The sequence below is a fragment of the Neoarius graeffei genome, chromosome 8, assembly GCF_027579695.1.
Source record: "Neoarius graeffei isolate fNeoGra1 chromosome 8, fNeoGra1.pri, whole genome shotgun sequence".
Lineage (NCBI taxonomy): Eukaryota > Metazoa > Chordata > Actinopteri > Siluriformes > Ariidae > Neoarius > Neoarius graeffei.
This window is the reverse complement of record NC_083576.1, coordinates 21,202,662-21,228,074: the sequence shown is the minus strand read 5'-3', so window position 1 is coordinate 21,228,074 and position 25,413 is coordinate 21,202,662. Positions and strand designations below refer to the sequence as shown.

General features: G+C 39.9%; 1 protein-coding gene across 6 annotated transcripts in view; it reads left to right on the top strand.

Annotated features, from left to right (window-relative positions):
• Nucleotides 1–25,413, top strand: part of limch1b (LIM and calponin homology domains 1b) — a 322,052-nt gene that overhangs the window by 287,766 nt on the left and 8,873 nt on the right. For 3 of the 6 annotated variants that reach the window (XM_060927404.1, XM_060927403.1, XM_060927401.1), the window contains 7 exons: nt 7,350–7,464; nt 12,425–12,462; nt 13,009–13,122; nt 15,214–15,306; nt 20,771–20,917; nt 21,647–21,735; nt 21,838–21,947. In XM_060927404.1, coding sequence (XP_060783387.1) covers nt 7,350–7,464; nt 12,425–12,462; nt 13,009–13,122; nt 15,214–15,306; nt 20,771–20,917; nt 21,647–21,735; nt 21,838–21,947 — 706 coding nt within the window. The remainder of the gene's footprint in view (nt 1–7,349; nt 7,465–12,424; nt 12,463–13,008; nt 13,123–15,213; nt 15,307–20,770; nt 20,918–21,646; nt 21,736–21,837; nt 21,948–25,413) is intronic. The other 3 variants (XM_060927402.1, XM_060927406.1, XM_060927405.1) reach the window with 3 other exon arrangements.

Below are 25,413 nucleotides of genomic sequence, written 5' to 3'. Positions count from 1 at the left end.
GTATGGGCTCAGGAACACTTCAGAAAACCATCGTCTGTGAAAACAGTTCATTACTGCATCCACAAATACAAGTTAAAACCAACTATAAACAATATCCAGAAGCACTGCCACCTTCTCTGGGCCCGAGCTCTTTTACGGTGGAAAGTGGAGAATTGTCCCGAGGTCTGATGTAGAGGTCAAAAGTAGAAATAAGTTTTAGAAATCATGGACACCACATCCTCCAGACTAAAGAGGAGAGGGACCATCTGGCTTGTTATTAGTGCACAGTTCAAAAGCCAGCATCTGTGATGGCATGAGGGTGCATTAGTGCACATGACATGGGTAGCTTGTACATCTGGGAAGGCATCATTAATGCTGAATGATATATACACATTTCAGAGCAATATGCTGCCATCCAGACAAAATATTTTTCAGGGAAGGCCTTCCTTCTTTCAGCAAGACAATGCCAAACAACTTTCTACACATATTAAAACTGCATGGCTCCGTAGTAAGAGTCCAGGTGCTAAACTGGCCTGCCTGCAGTCCAGACCTGTCTCCCATTTAAAACATTTGGTGCATTATGAAGCACAAAGGAGACCTCAAACTGTTGAGCAACTGAAATTGTAGATCTGGAAAGACTGGGACAACATTTCTCTTTCAAAACTACAGCAATTGGTCTCCTCAGTTCCCAAACGTTTACAGTGTTGTGAAAAGTAGAGGTGATGCAACACAGTGGTAAACATGCCCCTGTCCCAACATGTTGCTGACATCAAATTCAAAATGAGCATATGTTTTTCAAAAAACAATAAAATTTCTCAGTTTCAACATTTGATATATCGTCTTTGAATTGTAGGGATTCCGTGATTTGCAAATTATTGCATTCTGTTTTTATTTACAGTCTACACAGCGTCCCAAATTATTTTGAATTGAGGTGGTATGCCGAAAATGCTGATTTTTTTTTTTTTTTCATAATAAAAATGACAGATGAGCCAACTGACATTTGCGCTGGTGTTTTAAACTCTTCAGTGTTAACTGACACTCTCTGGAAGCTCCACCATTTCCTCACGAGTAATATATTCGTTGTGCTTAAAAGACACACTGATAGGGCACCCTTGCATTTTGTGAATTGGAGTTAAACGGAGAACGTTTTGCGTTCCGCCAAAACTGTTTCGACAAAAATGGTCAACAGTGGCAGTTTTTGAACAAAGCTGAATATTTTGACCAAAAAAAAATATGAAATCGGCATACAGCAAAGTGTGAAATTTGTCACTTTGCAAGTACGATTAATGCTAATGATAATTGGACAAGGAGTAAAATTAATGTTTATTTTGCATTGCAAAACAACAAAGGGTGGAATTTCTTCAAAAACTAGGAAGAGGGCCTCAGGGGGAAAAGTTGGAATACATTTGGTCTAATACATAGTATATCTTTATCACTTTTGGGCCCTGGTTTATTACGACCCCAAATAACCAGTACAAATTTGCATGTGCAAATGAGTCGATAAGTTGTGCACACACAGTTAGTGGGTGTCTTGTGGGTGATTTACAAAGAAGACTTGGGTAAATGACATGCAAAGTAGTGGGAGGAATAGTAGTGGGAAGAAACAATAAAAAATGAGGTTATTGTGTGTGTGTGCTAATTATTTTCAAGAGCTGTGGGAAGTTTGCATCGAAAAAGAGATTCCCAAAAGACTGAAACTTAAACGCAAGCATAATCCTGATTAAAGGCAATGAGACATGTTGAAAATGTAAAAATCTACATGTATATTTTAAACCAGCAATGTGCTGCATAATTAAGTTGAAATAACCTCCAGTTATATTACTGTACCTCCTGTGTCTGTACTTAACTTTCACTGAAATGAAGATGTACATTCTGCTACCTCAGTCACGCTCAGCTGACAGTCAGTTGAACTGGATCTAAATTGTTATACTGTCCCCAGCAACTTTGAATCTTTATTGGATTGTTTTTTGATTATAATTGCTGGGTGTGTAATTAACAGCATTACAGAATCATAAACATCGAACCCTGATGCATTTTTGGTGAAACCATCACAGAATCTTGTTCTTATTTAAAGGGGAACTGAAGGCAATTTTTTTTTTTATTCTCAAAATTCTTTTTATCTCATTTTATTAAACATAAGAATGCATTTTTGATCGCTATTTTGTCACTGCTATAGCAAGTTATGAGTGTTTGAAATACGCTATGTAATACATCAGTCTATATGTCAAAGCAATGGCTGTAAACGAGATTCGTTGAGACCTGTGCGAGACATCGTAGGACGGAAGTAAAACGTACAGCAAGGCAAGTTTATTTATGTAGCACATTTCATACACAGTGGCAGTTCAATGTGCTTTAGAGAAGTAAAAGCAAAACAGTAAGCAATAGAAAATAAAATTACATAAAATAAATGGGGAAGAAGAGAGAAAAAAAAATAAGAAGAATTAAACAATAGTATAAATAAAATAATAAAATGAAGTAAAAGTTCAGTAAAAACAGCAGAATAAAATAGAATAAAAGTTAAGTAAAGTTTAAAACATGCAGAGACTGTAAAAGTTAAGTAAAGTTTAAAACGTAAAGATGACGATATTTATCAGTTAGCAGAAAGCATCTGAGAACAGCTTGGTCTTTAGTCTAGATTTGAAGCTGCCAACAGCAGGAGCATTTTTGATGTCTTCTGGGAGTTGGTTCCATAGCTGTACTGCATAGTAGCTAAAAGCTGCTTCACCACACTTTGTTTTAACAACAGGTTTTACCAGTAAATTTTGCTGCTGTGATCTGGTAGATCTGATTGGGTTAGACCGCTGCAACATATCAGAGAGGTAATTGGGCCCTGTACCATTTAGAGATTTGTACACCAGCAGCAATACTTTAAAGTCAATTCTATAGCTTACTGGAAGCCAGTGAAGGGACCTTAGAATTGGAGTAATGTGCTCTGTTCTTTTTGTTCGTGTAAGAACCCTAGCTGCTGCATTTTGAATCACCTGAAGTCGTTTGATGGTCTTTTTTGGCAGGCCTGTGAAAAGGCCATTGCAGTAATCAACCCTACTAGAGATGAAGGCATGTATAAGTTTTTCCAGATCATTTTTTGACACAAGTCCTCTTAGTTTGGAAATGTTTTTTAGGTGACAAAATGCCGATTTAGTGATTGCTTTCATGTGACTGTCAAAGTTTAGCTCGCTGTCAATGAAAACACCAAGATTTTTAACCATATCTTTTGTTTTAATCCCCTTTGTGTCAAGAGTAGTGGTAATCCTGAGTCTTTCATCTTTTTTCCTAAATAGAATTACTTCTGTTTTATCTGTGTTCAGCTGAAGAAAATTTTGTGACATCCAGTTGTTGATTTGGTCGATACACTGGTAGAGACATTCAAGGGGGGCATAATCATTAAGTGATAGAGCAAAATAAATTTGGGTGTCATCTGCATAGCAGTGATACAAAATTGAGGTGTTCTTGATAATTTGTCCAAGTGGGAGCATATAAAGGTTGAATAGTAATGGTCCAAGGATCGACCCCTGGGGGACACCACAGGTCAAGGACATTGATGTTGAGGTACAATTTCCCATGGTAACAAAGAAGCTTCTGTCTTTTAAGTATGATTTTAACCAATTGATAACTTTACCAGTCAACCCAACCCAGTGTTCAAGTCGATATAGCAGTATGTTGTGATCAACAGTATCAAAAGCTGCACTGAGGTCCAGTAACACCAGGACCGATGTTTTGCCTGCATCAGTATTAAGACGCAAGTCATTTATAACTTTAATCAGCGCTGTTTCAGTGCTATGATTGGCACGGAATCCTGACTGAAAGTTATCAAAACAGCTATTTGATATCAAGAAGGCAGTTAATTGATTGAAGACAATTTTTTCAAGGATTTTCCCGATGAATGGTAGATTTGATATTGGCCTGTAGTTGTTTAATACTGAAGCGTCCAGATTATTCTTTTTAAGGAGGGGCTTTACAACGGCTTTTTTCAGGGACACAGGAACAATGCCAGTCTCTAGGGATGTATTTATGATCTGAAGCACATCTGTAATTATGAGGTGAAGAACAGACTTAAAAAAGTTGGTGGGCAAAATGTCCAATTCAGATGTTGAGGAACTGAGATTTTGTACAGTTTTTTCAAGAGTCTCGTAATCAATCAAACAAAATTCTGACATTGTGTTGAAATTGTCTGTCTGTGTCACTGGTGATTGCAGCTTTTCGGTTATTTGCAACTGAGATATATTTTGAGCAATATTCTGCCGTATTTTATCAATTTTACCTTTGAAGAAGGATGCAAACTCACTGCATTTATTAACTGAGAGAAGTTCAGGTACTAATTGTGGTGGGGGATTAGTTAGCTTCTCTACTGTTGAAAATAGCACACGGGCATTGTTCATATTCCTGTTGATTATGTCGGCGAAGAAAGACTGTCTTGCTTTACGAATTTCATAATTATATTTACAAAGCATCTCTTTATGGATTTGATAATGGATGTGAAGTTTAGATTTGCGCCATTTTCTTTCAGTCTTCCTACATTCTCTCTTTAGCAATTTAACAGCTGGGTATTGCTTCCATGGTGCTTTCTGCTTGTCATTGACTCTTGATTTTGAATGGAGCAATATCATCCATAATTTGGGTCATATTTAAATAAAAAATTTCCAGTAAATCATCTACAGAGTCTGACATTTTAGTTGAGATCTGTGAGAGAGCTTGCTCAAAGAGAACACGTGTTGTTTATGACTCTCCTACCCATAGTCATTGAGATGTTCTGAATGTGAGGAGACATAGAAACATCAGAGAAAACACAGAAATGATCAGAAGAAATCAAAGCGGAAATCAAAGTGACCAACATCTGCCAACGCTATCAAAAGACGCGCACGCCCTATTTTGAATGCTGACACAATCAAGCCGGAAGTTTTGTTTGTTTTGATAGCAGTCGGGAAAGTTTGAAAAAAGTAGGCAGTAATCGTCATTTAAAATCGTTTTTGTGCAATATTTCGTTTGAAAAACAGTTTTCAAAATGGCAGCACTGACACCTGGCTGACACTTCACGTTTCCAAGTCTCGTGAAGATCGCGCAGATAAGCGACCCCTTCCGTGGACCAAACAAACTAAATTCAACATGGCTAAAAACCGACTAGGCCGATAAGTATAATATTTAATTGCAATTAGTTGCCAATACGAGTCACAATATAAGGTTCTGAAAACATAATTGAATAACACGTTAATTAAGAAATAAAGCAAGTTTAAAAATGACTTCAGTTCTCCTTTATATAAAAATGAATGAAATGTGAGTCAGCTCGCAATGCTTGAGAAAAAGAGCCAACTTGGAGTTGACTCATTCTCAAATGACACATGACTACAGTGCACTACATTTACTAAAGTGCAGTATCAGGAGTAAAATCTTAAAATTATTAGCTCATCCACCTGACAGGCGATGAGCTCATACCATCGTGTTGCCGGTCTGGCGTTGTCCACATTTCACGAAAATTGCTTCTTCTCTCTGTCCTTCACCGATTTTTATTCTTTTTGGCAGGAAGGTAGGTCTGCCTGGGGTACATATAGCTTCTACCCAAATTTGCGTAATTGCAATGAGTAATGAAGACATAGAGTAATTAAGTCCTAAAGAGCAGTTTCCACACAAATCGCTTCTCCTCCCTCAATTCCTCACCGATTTTGATTCTTTCTGGCATGAAGGTAGGGGTACTTAGGGTGCATATGACTTCTACCCAGATTTGCTTAATTATTAATGAAATTATGGACTAATTAAAGGGCTGATGACACGAACATGACTCTATGCAATTTCTTAAATAAACTATACAACATGGCAAACATGTTAGATTTCTGTTATAACTACGTGAAAAGAAGCTGTTGTTACGCGAATATCCAACTTTTAATTGCACAGCGCAAGAAAACTGGGTCTGTGGCTCGCGGCCATGTTGTGACGTCAGCGGAAGAACATGCTGCGGTTCACTGGCTGTTCTACTCAATGGAAATGGCGCATGAAAACGCCAGTGAACTCTCTAGTGCTAGCTCTTCCTCTTCTGGGAGTCTAGAATTGTGTTGATCTCTTCCGAATAGAATCTATGATAGCCTACCCTCTTTACCCTTTGCCTCTCGTTGCTAGATACCCTTTGTATCTGGTTGACTTTATGATTACATTTATGATTATCATGTAGAATCTATAGCTCTACGTACCTTTATCTTATGTCGTTTCACAACACGTGTTCTGACAGGAGGACTGTCTTTTGGATCCGGCATAGCTACTAGTAGACCCCCTCCGGAATACTGGCAGTGTTGCCAGATTGGGAGGTTTCCTGCCCAGTTGGGCGGTTTCACGTGCATTTTGGTGGGTTTTGAACATATTTTGGGCTGGAAAACTTCAGCAGTATCTGGCAACACATACTGCTGACGTTTTCCAGCCCAAAATATGTTCAAAACCCACCAAAGTGCACTTGAAACCGCCCAACTGGGCAGGAAACCTCCCAATCTGGCAACATTGTGTAGGCACTGCTGATGGTAGTAACACATGTTTGTGCTGAACTGAACAGCCAAGAGATTCCTTTAAGCTGGGAAGGGTGTCAAAACAATCCAAATCGAAGTGTTCAGAGCACAGGACGGATGTTGGTGAGGACTCCCACTTGTCACGAGTGCGCCTGACTTGCTTCACCCACTTCGCATGCAGCTCGGGATCTCTGGGGAAACTTGAATAAACTTACCCCATCCTTGTGGGTTTTGGAGCAAAAGCCAGCAACACAACGCGAAGGCATAATAACTATATATATATACATATATATATATATATATATATATATATATATATATATATATATATATATATATATAATGTATAATAAAAATACTAATAATGATAAACTGAACACCTGCCGCATCAACAACAAACTGGTAAGTTAGGAGGAAGGTTCTTTCGCTGACGTCATATAGCTCCTCCTCCTCCTCCGTCTCCTGGGTGCTGCAGCCCCATCAAATTTGCCCAGATAGCCGCGTTTTTTATCATAACTTGTAAAATAGGCGCCTTCGTGAATTAATATATGGATCATCGGGAATTACTTTTTATGTTATAAAACATCGCCAAAGATGTCAAAAATGTGTCATCAGCACTTTAAGCCTTAATGAGCAGTGCAACAAAAATTGCTTCTTCTCGGTCAATTCCTTGCCGTTTTGGATTCTTTCTGGGAAATAGGTCAGTATTCCTAGGGTATCTATAGCTTCTATATAGTGTATATAGCTTGCAACATTTATTGTACAAGGTGGCCCACTTTAGATCGTCCCTTCTGGACTAGATGGGGCCGGAGTGAGTTACGCTGTGATTGGCGGTCTCATTATTTATTTACAGTCATTTCTTATGTAATGTGCTTTATGTTCTAGATCAGTAAACCAATCCAGGAACCCTCAGAGAGAACCGAGGCCCATCCAGGTCCACCAGCCCCATCCAGCCTCGATCATCCTCTACCCAAATCTGTCCCCGGACTCCCCGTAACAGGTGAAATCAGTGCATTTGACTACATAGTGTATACCTTGATGTTCTTTTCACCTAGCAAGTGTTTCGAGGTTGAGCAGTGGCTCATACATCCTCTTTTTCTCCCTGACTCTGACTCGTTGTATAGAGCTGGCCAACAGTGCTCAGCTAGCAACGTTGTCCAGTAACCCTAAGTTACGCTGGGACTTCTTCACTTCACCAGGTAAAATGATTGGCTAAGCTTTGCCCCGCTCCATGATGTGGAGTTTTATCACTAGGCATTCCATTGGCTAAAAAACACCGTATGTCCTGTTGCTCTAATCACACACTGACTGTTTGTCGGTTTTACACTCTGTTTTGTAATGTCTTTGTGTTGAGTCAGACACAATTTGGTGTTCCCAAGACATTTCCTTGATCATTCCTGATTTTAATGTCTAGTAATGTCTCATCTTTTCTGAACTAACTAAGCTATGTACAGAATATGTAATGAATAAAACAAGAAGGGCTACTGTTATAGGAAAATCGTTTCTGTTTACTGCTTAAAATAATTACCGAGTCACTGTTATCACCCCAGAGTTGATTATTTTCCTATAACGGCATGTTCCAGAGTGTTTTATTCCTCTTATACCACAGCAGCTTTCCAGTGATTGTTTATTAAAGAATGGCACACTATATGTTTTATCAGTTCATGCCTTTAATGTTGTGGGGCATCCTCAAAACAAGTTAGTTCCAGCCTCGTTTTTTTTCTCTCTCCCTTGAAAGTAATAAGACAATAAACACAGCTTGTCTTCTTGCCAAGAAACCACTCTCTCCATCCTGAAGACTTTCCCTGGTCTGTAAACTTGCTTCCAGCTTCACTCCTGACTGTTACAAAGCACTCCTTCCAAAACTGATGTTTATTTATCACCTCACTATGTCAGCAATTCCATGCGTTTTTAACCTGTTTATGTGGAGCGTTCACCATCCAAGTCTTTGTGTACGGTAAGTTGTTCATGTAGAACTGATGAAGGATTTTGGCTTTGTAGCCAGCACTACTGTTCGGGCTGTTGTTATATAAAATTAATCAACACCTTTGAATCGAGTATTTAATGGTGCTGTGGTAAAAGTGATCATAAAGTTTTACTAAAAATGGAATCATTGACCGTTTATAATTAATCATTTAACTCCAGTGGTGCTTGAAAGTTTGTGAACCCTTTAGAATTTTCTATATTTCTGCATAAATATGACCTAAAACAACATCAGATTTTCACACAAGTCCTAAAAGTAGATAAAGAGAAGCCAGTTAAACAAATGAGACAAAAATATTATACTTGGTCATTTATTTATTGAGGAAAATTATCCAATATTACATATCTGTGAGTGGCAAAAGAATGTGAACCTTTGCTTTCAGTATCTGGTGTGACCCCCTTGTGCAGCAATAACTGCAGCTAAACGTTTCCGGTAACTGTTGATCAGTCCTGCACACTGGTTTGGAGGAATTTTAGCCCATTCCTCCGTACAGAACAGCTTCAACTCTGGGATGTTGGTGGGTTTCCTCACATGAACTGCTCGCTTCAAGTCCTTCCTCAACATTTCGATTGGATTAAGGTCAGGACTTTGACTTGGCCATTCCAAAACATTAACTTTAAGGTTTCTTATGCTGGCATGCAGTGTTTTCTTTCTCCAAACATAACGCTTCTCATTTAAACCAAAAAGTTCTATTTTGGACTCATCTGTCCACAAAATATTTTTCCAATTGCCTTCTGGCTTGTCCACGTGATCTTTAGCAAACTGCAGATGAGCAACAATGTTCTTTTTGGAGAGCAGTGGCTTTCTCCTTGCAACCCTGCCGTGCATACCATTTGTTGTTCAGTGTTCTCCCGATGGTGGACTCATGAACATTAACATTAGCCAATGTGAGAGAGGCCTTCAGTTGCTTAGAAGTTACCCTGGGGTCCTTTGTGACCTCGCCGACTACTACACGCCTTGCTCTTGGAGTGATCTTTGTTGGTCGACCACTCCTGGGGAGGGTAACAATGGTCTTGAATTTCCTCCATTTGTACACAATCTGTCTGACTGTGGATTGGTGGAGTCCAAACTCTTTAGAGATGGTTTTGTAACCTTTTCCAGCCTGATGAGCATCAACAACGCTTTTTCTGAGGTCCTCAGAAATCTCCTTTGTTCGTGCCATGATACACTTCTACAAACATGTGTTATGAAGATCAGACTTTGATAGATCCCTGTTCTTTAAATAAAACAGGGTGCCCATTCACACCTGATTGTCATCCCACTGATTGAAAACACCTGACTCTAATTTCACCTTCAAATTAACTGCTAATCCTAGAGGTTCACGTACTTTTGCCACTCACAGATATGTAATATTGGCTCATTTTCCTCAGTAAATAAATGACCAAGTATAATATTTTTGTCTCATTTGTTTAACTGGGTTCTCTTTTTCTACTTTTAGGACTTGTGTGAAAATCTCATGAAGTTTTAGGTCATATTTATGCAGAAATATAGAAAATTCTAAAGGGTTCACAAACTTTCAAGCACCACTGTAATAAAGCGGAAAGTAGTCCATTCAGACCTTCTGCTAGTTTCATGTGATAATAATAATAATTGAACAGATTTGAAAGTTGGAACAGAAGCGTTGATTTGTGTTGCACAAGAACAATCTATCAGGACCACTTATGTGAAATACCATATTGACAAAACTGATAATTCTCCACTGTGTAGGTTGTGTAGGCAGAAAGGTGAAAGCGTAAGCCATATAGTTAGTGAATGCAGCAAATTGGCCCAAAAAGAATACAGAAGAAGGCATGATAGCATAGCCCGTATTGTCCCCTGGAAGCTGTGTGGAAAATGCGGGTTAGAAAGGTGTGAGAAGTCTAAAGTCTTTCCCGCACCACATGGCGCATTAGGCGGCGCCAATCTCGGTTTCTGTAGCCTTCGGCCTCTCGCCTATTACATAGCTAGGGTTACAGTGGGGGGCTAGTCCACTGGTAACCACGAGAGTTTGAGAAACTCTTGTGTGAGAAATGGTATGAATGTAAACCAGAAGGAGTGACAGAAAATGAAGACATGAAGTTGTTGTGGGATTTTAATCTGCAACGTGACAATGTAATAGAGGCAAGAAGGCCTGATCTGATCATCATTTACAAAAAATGTATAATGATTGACAGTGCATGCCCAAGTGACAGCAGAGTGGCTGCTAAAGAGCATGAAAAGATAGAGAAGTACCAAGACTTGAAAAGAGGGGTAACACTGCTTTGGGGTATGAAGAAGGTGGAAATAGTTCCAATCATTGTTGGTGCCTTAGGCACAGTAACAAAGAAATTGAATCAGTGGTTGGAAAAGCTGGGAATAGAGATTAGAACGGATTTGCTGTAGAAGACAGAGCTATTAGGGACAGCCAGAATTTTGTGAAAAATATTGGAAATGTGAAGGGAGAAGATTTGAGAGGAACCTTTGGTCATTTGTTATGACTCGCTTTCTTTCATGGAAAATGGCACAACATCTGTTTGTGAATAATAATAATAATAATATTTATTATTATAAAGCATTTCAAATATTCTTTTTTTTTTTTAAAGATTTTTTTGGGGCTTTTTTCACCTTTATTGGATACGACAGTGTAGAGACAGGAAATGAGCGGGAGGGAGAGACGGGGAGGGATCGGGAAATGACCTCGGGTCAGAATCGAACCCGGGTCCCCGGTTTTATGGTATGGTGCCTTATCCACCTGAGCCACGACGTCCCCCGTTTCAAATATTCTTATGTGACTGTTTTATGGAAAATTAACAGTTATTCCACAAAATCGAGTTGTACATGAGCTGATAGCTGACGAGGCGCATGGCACCGAGTTGGCTGTAAGCCATGTATGACGAGATTGAATGGAATAACTGTTTTATTCTATCCACGTTCACTGGATGTTGAGAAATGGACAATTATTTTTTGCAATTTCGATGAATTAAAAACTTTATACAGAACGTCCGACAAAATAATTTCCGCTTGGAATGTAAACAAACCGACAAAATGACAGTAGCAATTTGTGAAAAATGCGATAATAATAATTCTTGAAAAATTAAAAAAAAGATACATTCTTACTATCAAATACTTTTTATTCCATATTGTTGCTTTGTATTTTGTAATTTTTGGGGTTTTCTTCTTCTTCTTCTTTAGAGGTTTTTTTTTTTTTTTTTGGTGGTTGGCAAACCAACTTGAATAGAGAAAAACAAAATGGCAGAGCGTGTTGTTGAACCAACCAAGCATGAAATAAAAACTACTCAAAAACAAAACCCCCAAATTTATCAAGTATTTAAAAGAAACAGAAATAGCTAAAAGAGTATAGTCCCGTCCCGTCCCCCAAATATCTGCCGTTCCACACTCCAGCCCTGTTGGTGGCGGTAGTGCACCTTTGTTTTTCTCTACTCACAGTATATGAGCTGATAGCCTAGTAGTAGTCAATCGGCGCACGCGATTGCTCATATCCAGTGAATGCGGATAGAATAATTGTTATTATCTTCTTAGAATTATCTAGCATGGAAAAGTAAGCTTTAGATTTCTGGAGGAGTCAAATTGGATTTGTTGCATTTGGTATGTACATGTTCTTGAAGACAAATTTGTGGCAACATAAAATCAGCGTTAAGGCAGGTCAGTGCAGAGCCTCGCCTAACCGTAGGCCCTGTGGTGACTTCCAGAACTCTGCTTACACCCACCTGCATCATGCCTCTAGCAAGCAATGTGGATGTGCGAACAGATGTAACTACAGTCCAAGTAAATCGGTTGGATTTGGTCCCTTTTCATTTATGATACGGATTCAATAATTAAATCAGATTTGTCCTGCTGTGTGAACATCGTTCTTATTTTCTTACACTTAATAACTGTGTCTGTCCAGAGTGTCTGTCCAGTTTTCAGTAGCTCATCCTTTATTGATTTTTTTTTTGACTAACTTTATTTTCTCTGCTTAAATGAATGCGTCTTTTAAAGCTTTTGTCTCATTTTTCAGCAGAACCTGTCGAGAAACAACATGGAAATGGAAATGATGTAAGTCATCAAAGCAATCTCTATGCTCTTTCCTCATTCTAGATGACTTTTCTTGCTATTTCTCCTCTGGTATTGAAGTTCATGGAAAATTACATTACAGGCATTTAGCAGACGCGGGGTGAGGTGCCTTGCTCAAGGGCACTTCAACTGTTCCTGCTGGTCCAGGGAATCAAACTGGCGACCTTTTGGTCCCAAAGCTGCTTCTCTAACCATTAGACTTCACATGGCTTCCCATAAATAGAAATATAAATTTAATGATAAGCAATAGCATTAGTTAATAATTTATCAACAGGAAACTGGATTTCTACTTCCTGTACTACAACTACATTTTTACGCTTACTGACCAGAAGAGAGCATAGCAGGATATGTCTAAACTGTCGTACTTTTTCCCTTTACATGCTTTCTTTCCTTTTGTAGAATAGGGACACTCTTGGCTTGGGAGTAGTTTTAGACCAACTCTGTCTGTCCCCTCATTTCTTCCCGTTCCGTATGTGTGTGTGCATGTGTGGACCCGAATATGTGCGGATGTGAAAACGGTACGGTCAGGTCGCCCCCACGGTTTTGAATCTGGTGAAGCGGGGTGAGCACTTTTCATGGGATCCTGAGGAAGAGCGCAAACGACAAGAAAAGTGGCAGCAAGAGCAGGAACGCATGCTTCAGGTACAACAGCTTTGCTAACCAGAGCTCCTGCTTCAGCCAGACGCATGCTGGAGCTCTGAAGGCAAGCAGGCTGCAAAAAGCAATAGCAGCATTTGCTCAAGCATGTTTTACCTCCACAGTCTACAGTACTAATCAAATAAATTAAGTTGTACCTTCTTAAATGGTGCTTAAAATAGATTTAGAAGCTTTGTCGTTTTCTTTTCTGTTTAACGACACTTAACACTGTTTTAAAGCTCCGAGCAAGTTTACTACCATGATGCGCTGTGTAATGGCAGTAAAATGCATGCATGCCTCGACCACTTTGACTTAGCTGTTGCCTGCAGCGGTTATATGTAAACAGAATTCAGCCTAAATAAAGTATTAAAATCTTTGGAAGGCTTTCCCAAGCACCAAGTTTTGGAAAAAAAAACCTAGGTGATGTGTTTCAGCCTTGAGAACCTGAGGCATGTTTCAGTCCCTTAATCACGGTGAAATTCACTGCTACTGCATCTAAACCAGGGTCTCTGAACTCCAGTTCCACTGTACTGTGAAATTTCAAGGTGTGTTTGGAGCTGGGAATATTGGAAATTGAGCAGGACGGTGGATGTTCAGGACTGGAGCTTTTTGTCAGAAATCCTGACCTAAATCCTGCATGGTGCATGGGTCACTTTGCTTAAGATAATTAAGCTTGTGTGTGGGTGAGTGTGTATGTCTATGCATCATTTAGAGCAAAAATTAAATGCACAATCTGATTTGTACAACTGATCAGTCCAGGAGGAATCGTTGTTAGCAGAAGATTATCTTCATACAGTCAGTTGTAAAGCTACCACACATGCTGAAAGACAGAACACATGTCCTTAAAGCATGGATATTTAAGTTATTCCACAAAATCAAGTCGTACATGAGCTGATAGCTGACGAGTTGCGTAGCGCCAAGTTGGCTATAAACCATGTACAACAAGAGTGAGTGGAATACTTGTTGTATTCTATCCACATCCACTGGATTTTGAGAAACGGAGCTTTTTTTTTTTTTTGCAAATTCGATAAATAAAAGCTGTATACAAAACGTCCGACAAAATCATTTCCACTTAGAATGTAAACAAACCAGTGAAATGACAGGAGCAATTTGTGAAAAATGCTATAATACTGTAATTCTTGAAAAATTAAAAAAAAGATACGTTTTTACCATCAAATACTTCTATTCCATATTTTGTTGTTTTTTTTGGGGGGGGGGTTGTTTTCGAGTAGTTTTTATTTCGTCCTCGTTTGGTTCAGCAACAAACTCCGCCATTTTGTTTTTCTCTACTCACAGTATATGAGCTGATATCCTCGTAGTAGAGTAGCCAATCGGAGCACACGATTGCTCATATCCAGTGAATGTGGATAGAATAATCCATGTTGTGCTCCTTTATCCAGCCATAAATGTCTCCAAACTCTTTTTCTTCCCATTTAAAACGTTTTCTCCAAGGATTACATTGCGACTATTATACGGATGGTTTGTTTCTGTTTATGCAACCCCATTTGGCATGAGCCCGGATCACACTGATCCATGATTGATGAGGATTTTCATTGTATAATCCGATATGGGGAACACGTTATCGCACAAACTGTTGTAGAACTTGGCCAAGATTTTATTGGGATCATTTTGTACAGTATGACAAGTAATACTATTTAAAAAACGGTGTCCTCCACAACCACTGGAATTCAGAGTGGTTTTAATTTTAAATCGTCTAGAAGTAATGGGTACAGATGATCATTTACAAATATTAGCTGTACTGTGTTGCATATTAACCATACAAATGAGTCATAAAGTCTCCTGAAAGATTGTGCCTTTAAAATGTTACTGCTCTACTAATTCGGGCTGTCCCTGGGCTGCTGCATCTCTGTCTGTCTATCTAGAAATACCCTTTCCTTAGTAATCTTTTAAATACATCATTATTATAACCATAACATCTCTTTTGAGCAGAACAGTAACACACATCAACACTTTTTTAGCACATGGATTATTCAGTAGTTGTGTGGAGATGCTGCGTTGAGAAAGCAAAGCCATCAGAAGGCATTTTTATTTCCTGACATGTCTTTGCATTCCTTTTGGGTTTGTCTGTTTGAGCAGGAGAAGTACCAGCGTGAGCAGCAGAGGCTGAAGCAGGAATGGGAGAGAGCCCAGAAGGAAGTGGAGGAAGAAGAGAGAAGATACCATGAAGAGGTAACTCCATTCTGTAATGGCTGTGTTCGGAGTTGGTGATTTATGTCTGTGATGCCGATATACTGTATCATGGGTTAATCAGCTGCTTGGTCGATTTCTGGGTGCACCGTTCACATTATGGAAATCACCTACCGTACATGTAGCTCACACCTCTTAGACTGGTACCAAAATCCAGAATTATGACACCCAAAGGCATTTTTGAGACAAAGTCGGCAAACAGTTTTATTTTGTCAATTTGGGTGTTCCGAATTCAAATCTGCAATATGCTGAGCTCTATCTGACCTCTGTTGACCTCTAGAGGTCATTGAACTTTGGGCCTGTAAACATCTCAGCTGAACCCAGTTTCTCAGCTTTCTAAGGAATGAAATGTACTAAAATGATTAATGAAGTTAGCAAATGGCCTTGTTTGTTAAATGTTTGGGTGCTGAATTCATTTTTCATTTGTAAAACGGCATATGACCTCTGATAACCTCAAGGTCATTAAACTTGGCCTATTGAGGTATTTCACTCACGTGACCAAGTCATGTGATGCTGCCATTTTGGACGTCACGGCTCGAATCAGTTTGAATGCGAGGAAGGCGACAAACGAAAAACATAAAAGAAAAAGGAGCGAGATGCAGAAAACACCTTCACTATCCAGCGACGTAGGGCATTTACAGGGCGAGCAGAGGGAGAGGTATTTGCAAAAATTGAGGTTAGCAGGCTTAGAGAATGCCGTTTACCTGCTTCCACCAGGATTGTTCACTGACGTACGGAAGTACACGAAGCCCTCGTCTTTACCTGACTTCGGCCCACATGATCTGTATCCTATGTCGTTAAAAACCCATCGCCATACACAGGTATTGATCTGAAAGCGTATAAGAGTTTGGATGCCTACAAATATTTTGTGTCAGGCTGGGTAACATGCCTACATCAGTGGGTCGTCCCTGGAGCCGGTGGTCGCCATCTTATTACAGCTAAGGTTTGTTCACATTTTCATTTACTTTCGGTCCTCAGGATAAACAAAATGTTATTAAATGTCATTGAAATAACTTCTTAGTCTGTTGAGACATGGCCCGTTATAAATTTGCTGTTACCAGGCAATGACTAAGAACTGTATTATTAGGGTCGGTGTCTGTGTTGTAGCAGTGTACTAGCAGCTAGCTGTTAGCACTAGCTAATGTCAACAACATCGTAGCTGGTATGTTACTGTAGCAATATTTACGTTCAGTCATTTGGATGACTGTTAAAACCTTTCAGTCTCAAGTTTTTCCTTTACTGTATTTACTAGTTTACTGAGCTAGCGCGCTCGGCCAAGCCGGGAGCCATCGCGCGCTCTCCGGCCGGGCCGGGAGCCATCGCGCGCTCTCCGGCCGGGCCGGGAGCCATCGCGCGCTCTCCGGCCGGGCCGGGAGCCATCGCGCGCTCTCCGGCCGGGCCGGGAGCCATCGCGCGCTCTCCGGCCGGGCCGGGAGCCATCGCGCGCTCTCCGGCCGGGCCGGGAGCCATCGCGCGCTCTCCGGCCGGGCCGGGAGCCATCGCGCGCTAGCTCAGTAAACTAGTAAATCCAGTAAAGGAAAAACTTGAGACTGAAAGGTTTTAACAGTCATCCAAATGACTGAACGTAAATATTGCTACAGTAACATACTAGCTACTGTTGTTGACATTAGCTAGCTTGCCGTCCAAAATGGTGGACACCGGGGCGTCACGTGACCCTGTGACGTCAGGTGAAATACCTCAATAGGCCTATGCATTTAACGGCATTTTTAAACTGACTTCACTCCCCCAAAAAGAATATGAACAGACAAAAAACAAATAGAAAGGAACAAATACAACATTAAATGCCAGTCCATGTACATGTGACTTACTTTTCACAATGAGAATGCCTAGGCGATCACCTTACATAACATTGCATTACATTTAGCGGTTATTGTTTATACAAAGCTACTGAAAAAAGGACAGATTCAGCAGCATACAAAATGTGGGGGCATACAGGGTATACAGGTTAATCAGGGTTAGTATATATGAGAGTTTTTTTCTTTGTTGTTTGTTTTTTGTAAAGGCTTTACCCCGTTTAAAACAAAACAAAAAACAAACAACAAAGAAAAAAACTCTCATATATACTAACCCTGATTACCCTGTATACCCTGTATGCCCCCACATTTTGTATGCTGCTGAATCTGTCCTTTTTTCAGTAGCTTTGTATAAACAATAACCGCTAAATGTAATGCAATGTTATGTAAGGTGATCGCCTAGGCATTCTCATTGTGAAAAGTAAGTCACATGTACATGGACTGGCATTTAATGTTGTATTTGTTCCTTTCTGTTTGTTTTTTGTCTGTTCATATTGTTTTTAGGGGAGTAAAGTCAGTTTAAAAATGCCGTTAAATGCATAGGCCTATAGGCCAAGTTTAATGACCTTGAGGTTATCAGAGGTCATATGTCGTTTTACAAATGAAAAATGAATTCAGCACCCAAACATTTAACAAACAAGGCCATTTGCTAACTTCATGAATCATTTTAGTACATTTCATTCCTTAGAAAGCCGAGAAACTGGGTTCAGCTGAGATGTTTACAGGCCCAAAGTTCAATGACCTCTAGAGGTCAACAGAGGTCAGATAGAGCTCGACATATTGCAGATTTTAATTCGGCACACCCAAATTGACAAAATAAGACTGTTTGCCGACTTTGTCTCAAAAATGCCTTTAACTCCTTAAATAAGCACTTTTTTTGAATTTTGGTACCAGTCTATCTGAAGTTGCCAGATTTTTCTTGAGGAATAGCTTCCAGGAAGGGTTTTTCAAGAGCATCTTGGCCACCAGCAAGCCTTTAAGTCTGGAAAAAAGAAGGACTGAAGAAATACATTTTTGATTTGATGTTTAATGTAATATGTAACGAGACAATTTAAAAATGAAAAAGGAGAGGCCGTAGCTCATCCCGGCCACTGGTGTTGTGTGCGATTCTGTAGGAGGAGTAGCGATTTTTGTGAAATTGCATATGACCCCTGTGTAGTCCCATCCATGGCAGGTGGCCCCACCTGGTGAACAACTCTTGTTAGAATACGTCTTTAGAGTCTTCTGGGTGAGTTTCAGTGAAAACATCCTAGCAGTTTAGGAACAGTAGTATTTGGTGTAACGAGTCACCCAAAATTTTCAAACGCCCATAAAATGTTAAATATGGCAGGTGGCACCACCATCTTGATAACTTTTATATAGACCAACCTGGGGAACATTCCTTATGAGTTTGATTAAAATTTGATCACTCCTGTAGGAGGAGTAGCGATTTTTGTGAAATTGCACGTGACCCCTATGTAGCCTCATCCATGGTAGGTGGCGCCGCCTGGTGAACAACTCCTTTAAGGTATACGTCTTTAGAGTCTTTTGTGTGAGTTTCAGTGAAAACGTTCCAGCAGTTTCCGAAGAGTAGCATTTAAAGTTAGACTGCCTTTCAGATTTTTCAAGTTTAGGTCATAAAAAGAATTTTCCCTGACACCCAATTATTTTTGTTTAGTGGATCGAAAGCTACTGAATTCGAATCACAGACTTCAAATTTTATGAGGTTTTTTTTTTTGGTTTGTTTGTTTTTATAGAACAATTAATTGAATTCAGGGCCATGTAAATTCTCCACTATTTTTCCTGCTTCACCATGACCCATTTCAAGATACTACATCATGCATCACGTGGTGGGCTTTCCCCATTCATGCAAGGCATTGTGGGATACAAATTTGAAACAGGAGAGAACGTGAGTGTGCGAATGAAACATGAAAGACCGACTACAGTAACGGAAAGCAAGAAGAAAAGGCATGATGCTGCGAAGGAAAGGAAACACAGGACGCAAACTACAGTAATAAATATCGGTGGTCAGTGAGCACCTCGGTCTGTTCAGCTGTTCATTTAGCGACAGAATGATGCAATTGTCAGTGCATGGTCAAGGTAAACCTGTAGATGGCAGTAATACAACACTGGATGCCAGCTGCCGGAAAATGCAAAAGAAGAAGAAGGTGGTAAACCTACGCATGCGTACACCGGACTTCCTCTGTCTGCTTGACTGCGCGAAGCAAGCGATTTCACGCACATTATTTGCTCGGGAATCCCCTCAAATTAAAATAACTTCCCAGCCACAGAATGGCCTGATTTTTTTTTTTTTTTTGGGAGATATTACAGAAATAAACATGTATCACAATGACTAAATTTCAGAGGAAACTATATTTCACCGAATTTATGAAATCGAAAGACCGTCTAGCTTTAACATGACGAGTCACCCAAAAATTTCAGATGCTCATAAAATTGTAAATATGACAGGTGGCCCCACCATCTTGACAACTTTTATGCACACCCACCTGGGGAATATTGTATGCGAGTTTGATCAAAATCCAATCAATCCTGTAGGAGGAGGAGTGATTTTTGTAAATTGTGGACAGATGACGACGACGGACGGACAACGCATGATCTAATGCCGGATGAGCTAATAAAAACTAATATATAGATTTAGGCACTGCCTAAAAGCGGAGCTCCCATCTGTTTCTGGGTTGTAGAATTTTCTTATCATAGCCAGTCTCTTTTGTTTTATTTCTTTACTGGCTATCACTGGCCACTAGGCGGTGTGTATGACTGGTAATTACTAACACTGACCAGTAGGTGGTGTGTATGACTGGTAATTACTAACACTGGCCACTAGGCGGTGTGTATGACTGGTAATTACTAACACTGACCACTAGGCGGTGTGTATGAGTGGTAATTACTAACACTGGCCACTAGGCGGTGTGTATGACTGGTAATTACTAACACTGGCCACTAGGCGGTGTGTGTGACTGGTAATTACTAACACTGACCACTAGGCGGTGTGTATGAGTGGTGGTACACGTACACGGACAAACCACAAAAAATCGACTCGATTACCATTTTTTCTTAGGTATGGTGCTCCGCTGGGAGCTCCGCTAATATGAATATTATGATTGAGAATGTGACACTGTTCATAATCTTATCCATAATAATTCGGTCCTTGAGATAAACAAGGTTTCAGATTAAGAGGCGTCTCCTCCAATGTCCTCCGTGTGGAGGGAAAAAACTTTTTGTTGACTTTAAAGGGACAATACTTTTGGCAAGACAATACCATTAATTCACTAATTAATACTGACATTTACTGAATCAGAAATGCTTTAGTAATCCCAAGGGGAAATGGAGTATGTATTTAATATTGGCCTTGAAAGGCTTGCCATCATTTGAGTGTATTTACAGCCCAGAACATGAATTGCAGCATGAAAAGTTGTAGTTACGTCAAACTATAAGACTGTAGCGTTGGACTGCTCTGTTCCTACTGTTCCTCCTTCAAGACAATATCACGCAACAAAAAATAAGGTTGAATACACACTGAATATGGCCCTAACTTTGTAACTGTCACATCCTTACACTTCTTACAGATTATACTATTTATTTTAGCATTATTTTCTATCAGTTTTGATTGTGTCTTCATTGACCTCTTGAAGGAGCGTAAGATTCTTGAGGAAACAGTGGCTCCTCTGACGCCCAACTCTCCCCTGCTGTCTCCTCCATGCTATAAGGACACTGCTCTCACACAGAACAGCATCGTTTGTGACTGGGAACGCAAGCAAGTGCAGTTGGAGAAACAGATGGTGAGCAAAGATGAGGAGATGTATTCATTTATTCTATCCACATTCACTGGATATGAGCAATTGTGCGCTCTGATTGGCTGCTTTACTACTAGCTCATATACCATAAGAAGAGAAAAACAAAATGGTGGACGGTGTTGCTGAACCAACCGAGGATGAAATAAAAACTCTACTTGAAAACAAAACCCCAAAAAGTATCATCAAGTATTTAAAAGAAACAGAAATGGCTAAAAGAATGTAGGGTTTTTTAAATTATTATTATTTTGTCGGACATTTTGTATAAAGTTTTTATTTATCGAATTTACAAAAATTAAAAATGTTCTGTTTCTCAAAATCCAGTGAATGTGGATAGAATAAAAGTTTTTCCACCCATTCTCGTTCTACATGGCTTATGGCCAATTTGGCACTACGCGCCTCATCGGCTGTCAGCTCATGTACAACACGATTTCGTGGAATAACTGTTAAGTATGCATGGGAAGATGAGTGGGAGATGCATTGAAGGATGCATTGAAAGCTGTATGAGAGGATGTGTGGAAAGAGACATGGGCAATACTTTGGGGTGGAGGAGGGGTGTAGAAGGATGCATGGGAAGATGAACGTATTAGAGAATTTACGGATGATGAATTGGGGATGCCTGGAAGGATGAAGCGGAAGGGAAATGGATGGACCCGTGCGATAAAGCATGAGAGTATGCATGAATACTAAACATAATACTGTACTTTTTTCATTCAGGTGGAAACTTTGGACAATGAGAGGCAAATGGAAAATGGGAGGAAAGAACCAATAAGGGCAAATGAAGAACACTCTCAGACATCAGGACGGTCAGTCCTGCTAAACAGACATCGATCTGAACCAATGGTAGATCTGTTGGTATGTTTCTCCCTCCTCAGTTTGGTCTCTTTGCTTGTGGTCTTGTATTACAGAAGTCCTCAAAAGCCAAGGTGTGACCAGTTACTGAGCCACCCTAATGGACAGCAAGAAGGAGGAGCAGGAGGGCAGAGCAAGGTCCCTGAACACCTGCACACCAGTCAAGGTAAGTCCAACAATCTTTTGACACCTCCTTTAACTTCCCAATAGTTTGCACTCACTTCTTTTCTTCTTTTCTTGAGAAGAAAGCCAAAACCATTGCATAGTGAAATGTTCTGAAGTACTATGCTTTTAGGAAATGATACTGGAAATAATCAGTTCAGTTACTTGTAGGGAAAAATATGCCTACTGAACATACACTCACTGGTTACTTTATTAGGAGCACCATAGTACAATCCCAATTCCAAAAAAGTTAGGATGCTTCGTAAACTGTAAATGATAATAATGTGAAGATTTGCAAAACATGGAAACTCTATATTTCATTGAAAATGGTACAAAGACAACAGATCAGATGTTGAAACAGAAATTTTATTGTTTTTTGAAAAATATATGCTCATTTTGAATTTGATGCCAGCAACACGCTTCAGAAAAGTTGAGACTTTTTACCACTATGTTGCATCACCTCTACTTTTAACAACACTAAACGTTTGGGAACTGAAGAGACCAGTTGCTGTAGTTTTGAACGAGAAATGTTATGTTGTCCCATTCTTGCCTGATATACTGTACAATTTAAGTTGCTTAACTGTTCGGGGTCTACCTTGTCATATTTTGTGCTTCATAATGCGCCAGATGTTTTAAATGGGTGACAGGTCTGGACTGCATGCAGGCCAGTTTAGCACCCAGACTCTTTTACTACAATTTTAATATATGCAGAAAGTGGTTTGGCATTGTCTTGCTGAAAGAAGGAAGGCATTCCCTGAAAAAGATTTTGTTGGATGGCAGCATATTGCTCTGAAACATGTGTATATATAATTCAGCATTAATGATGCCTTCCCAGATGTACAAGCTGCCCATGTCATGTGCACTAATGCACCCTCATACCATCACAGGTGCTGGCTTTTGAACTGTGCACTGATAACAAGCCGGATGGTCCCTCTCCACTTTAGCCTGGAGGACGTGGTGTCCATGATTTCTAAAAAGAATTTCTACTTTTGATTCGTCAGACCTCGGGGACAATTTTCCACTTCACCTCAGTCCATTATAAAAGAGCTCAGGCCCAGAGAAGGTGTTTCTGGATATTGTTTATATCTGGTTTTAACTTGCATTTGTGGATGCAGTAATTAACTGTTTTTTCACAGACGATGGTTTTCTGAAGTGTTCCTGAGCCCATACAGTGATTTCCACTACAGACATGTCTGCTTTAATGCAGTGTCGTCTGAGGGCCTGAAGATCACTGGCATCCAGTGTCAGTTTTCAGCCTTGTCTCTTGCATACAGAGATTTCTCCAGATTCTCTGAATCTTTTAATGATATTATGTAGCATAGATGATGTGATCCCCAAATTCTTTGCAATTTTACATTGAGGAGCGTTATTCTTAAAGATCATAGGCTACGGTTTTCAATTTATGCATATTTAAAACTTTATATGTTAAAAAACCCTCTGTAATTTTCTTCTGGTCCCAAGAAGTATTGTTAATAAGTAATAATTAAAATAAGTTAGTGTGGATCGCGGCGGATTTCTGTTCGGCGATTTTCATGACCGCTCAGCACATGACGTCATTCAAGGCAAACAAACCGCTTGAGTTGAGTCCACTTCCATTTACTTGCATTGCTGTTCGGCTTGAGTGCAGACGTGCGTTCGGGAATTTCCAAAGAAAAACCGTGCCTTATTGTTGTGCAGTGAACTATAATAACGGAACCGGTTCAGGAAGAAGTTTTTACCTTTTTCCGAGAGAGGAGAAGAGGCGGAGAGAGTGGATTGGCTTTTTCCGGAAGAGGAGAAGAGGCAGAGCGAGTGGGTTGGCTTTTTCCAAAAGAGGAGAAGAGGCGGAGAGAGTGGATTGTGCGCATGAAACAAAAGCAAGCAGTCAAAGAAGAAATGGACCAGCAACGCTCAAGCAAAAAGGAGAAGATTCGAGGTAAACATTTTTACCTTTGCTTGCAATTGACAAGTCAAGAATCCTGAGGGATCCTGTACAATCATTGTGGAAATGAGACAAAGGGATATTTCCTCGCTCAGAGTAGGCTATAAATAGTATAATGCCATGGATGGCAGGCTAATGTGGCCTACTGGCGCACTGTCAAGTAATCGTTACCTATATCCACTAGGGAGGGCGGTTTAATTATTCTTCAAAAGGGCTCTTATTTAGTATTATGACGAAAGTAGGAATTTATCATAACTACCAGGATAAATCGTTTGGGTGCGAGTCTTGTTGAGGTCCTGGGTCACCGTGATCAGAGTCAGCCAAGTTGCTGTCCGATTCCGAGGCCGGACGGTCAAACCAGTGAGCCACATTCACCGATTGCTTTGCAACAGCCATAAGTTCATACATATATGGTTTCACCTCTTGGTATTCAATTTGGAGAGTTCCTACTTCAAAATCGCTATCGCTTTCAGACATTTTACACAACCTCTCACGACCAAAGTCCGTACACGTGTGCTCGGTTCGCAAGTAAACACAACTGCTCCTGGTCTGTTTGCCTTGAATGACGTCATGACGACAGTCCCCTGGCGGTGAAAGTGCGCATAAGTGAGATGTAAACAAACCTTCGGAAATTGGGCAAAACAGTACATTTTAACCGTTTTATTCAATTTTAGGGTGCAAATTAGACACTGGGAAGAATTGAATTCGCTTTTTGGGTCATTCTTCTAGACCAGTGGTTCTCAAACTGTGGTACGCGTACCACCGGTGGTACGCGAGCGCTCTCTGGTGGTACGCGGGGGAAAGTCATATTTTCGCATTAACATTTTCAGCTAAAAAAAAAAAAAACCTGAAACATACAGTGCATAATAAATACAACGTTTCAAAAGAAATGTGTAGCTATGTGTGAGAATGTGAAAAATTATGTCTGGCTTTTACATTTTTGTGGCAATGCAAGTCTTCAGGATTCTTTTTTTTTCCTTTTTTTGTGCTGAGATGTTTGATGTTTCACATATCTTCTGCTGAGAAAAAAAGACTTGATGTTTGTGTTATTTGTGGGCCAGATTAGGAGCATAATTTTGTAGAGGTCGAATATGTACTGTATGGCTCTGCCATTTTCATTCAGTTGCAATTTGAGTGTGTATTGCGCTGTGTATGTAGGAGTATGTGAGAATTGTTGGACAGAGTTGTAAATGTCTGATTCGGTGTTAACAACTATCAATAAATAACCATAATAAGGAATAAACATCTCTCCTGTGTGGCTGAAGCTAATAGGGAAGGCCTATGCTGCTATATTATAATGTTGGTCATCATGGTGGTACTCAGAGAGCTCAATATTTTCTCAGGTGGTACAGAGTATAAAAAGTTTGAGAACCACTGTTCTAGACAATAAAGTTGATATTCTACGTTTCACCTCCGACCATTGCCTATGACTTTTAAATTGTTGCACTGTTTGCCCATTCAGTCTTTCACACAGTGGTGAACCTCTCCTTATCTTTAGTTCTAAGAGACTCCACCTCTCTGGGATGCTTCTTTTATACCCAATCATGTT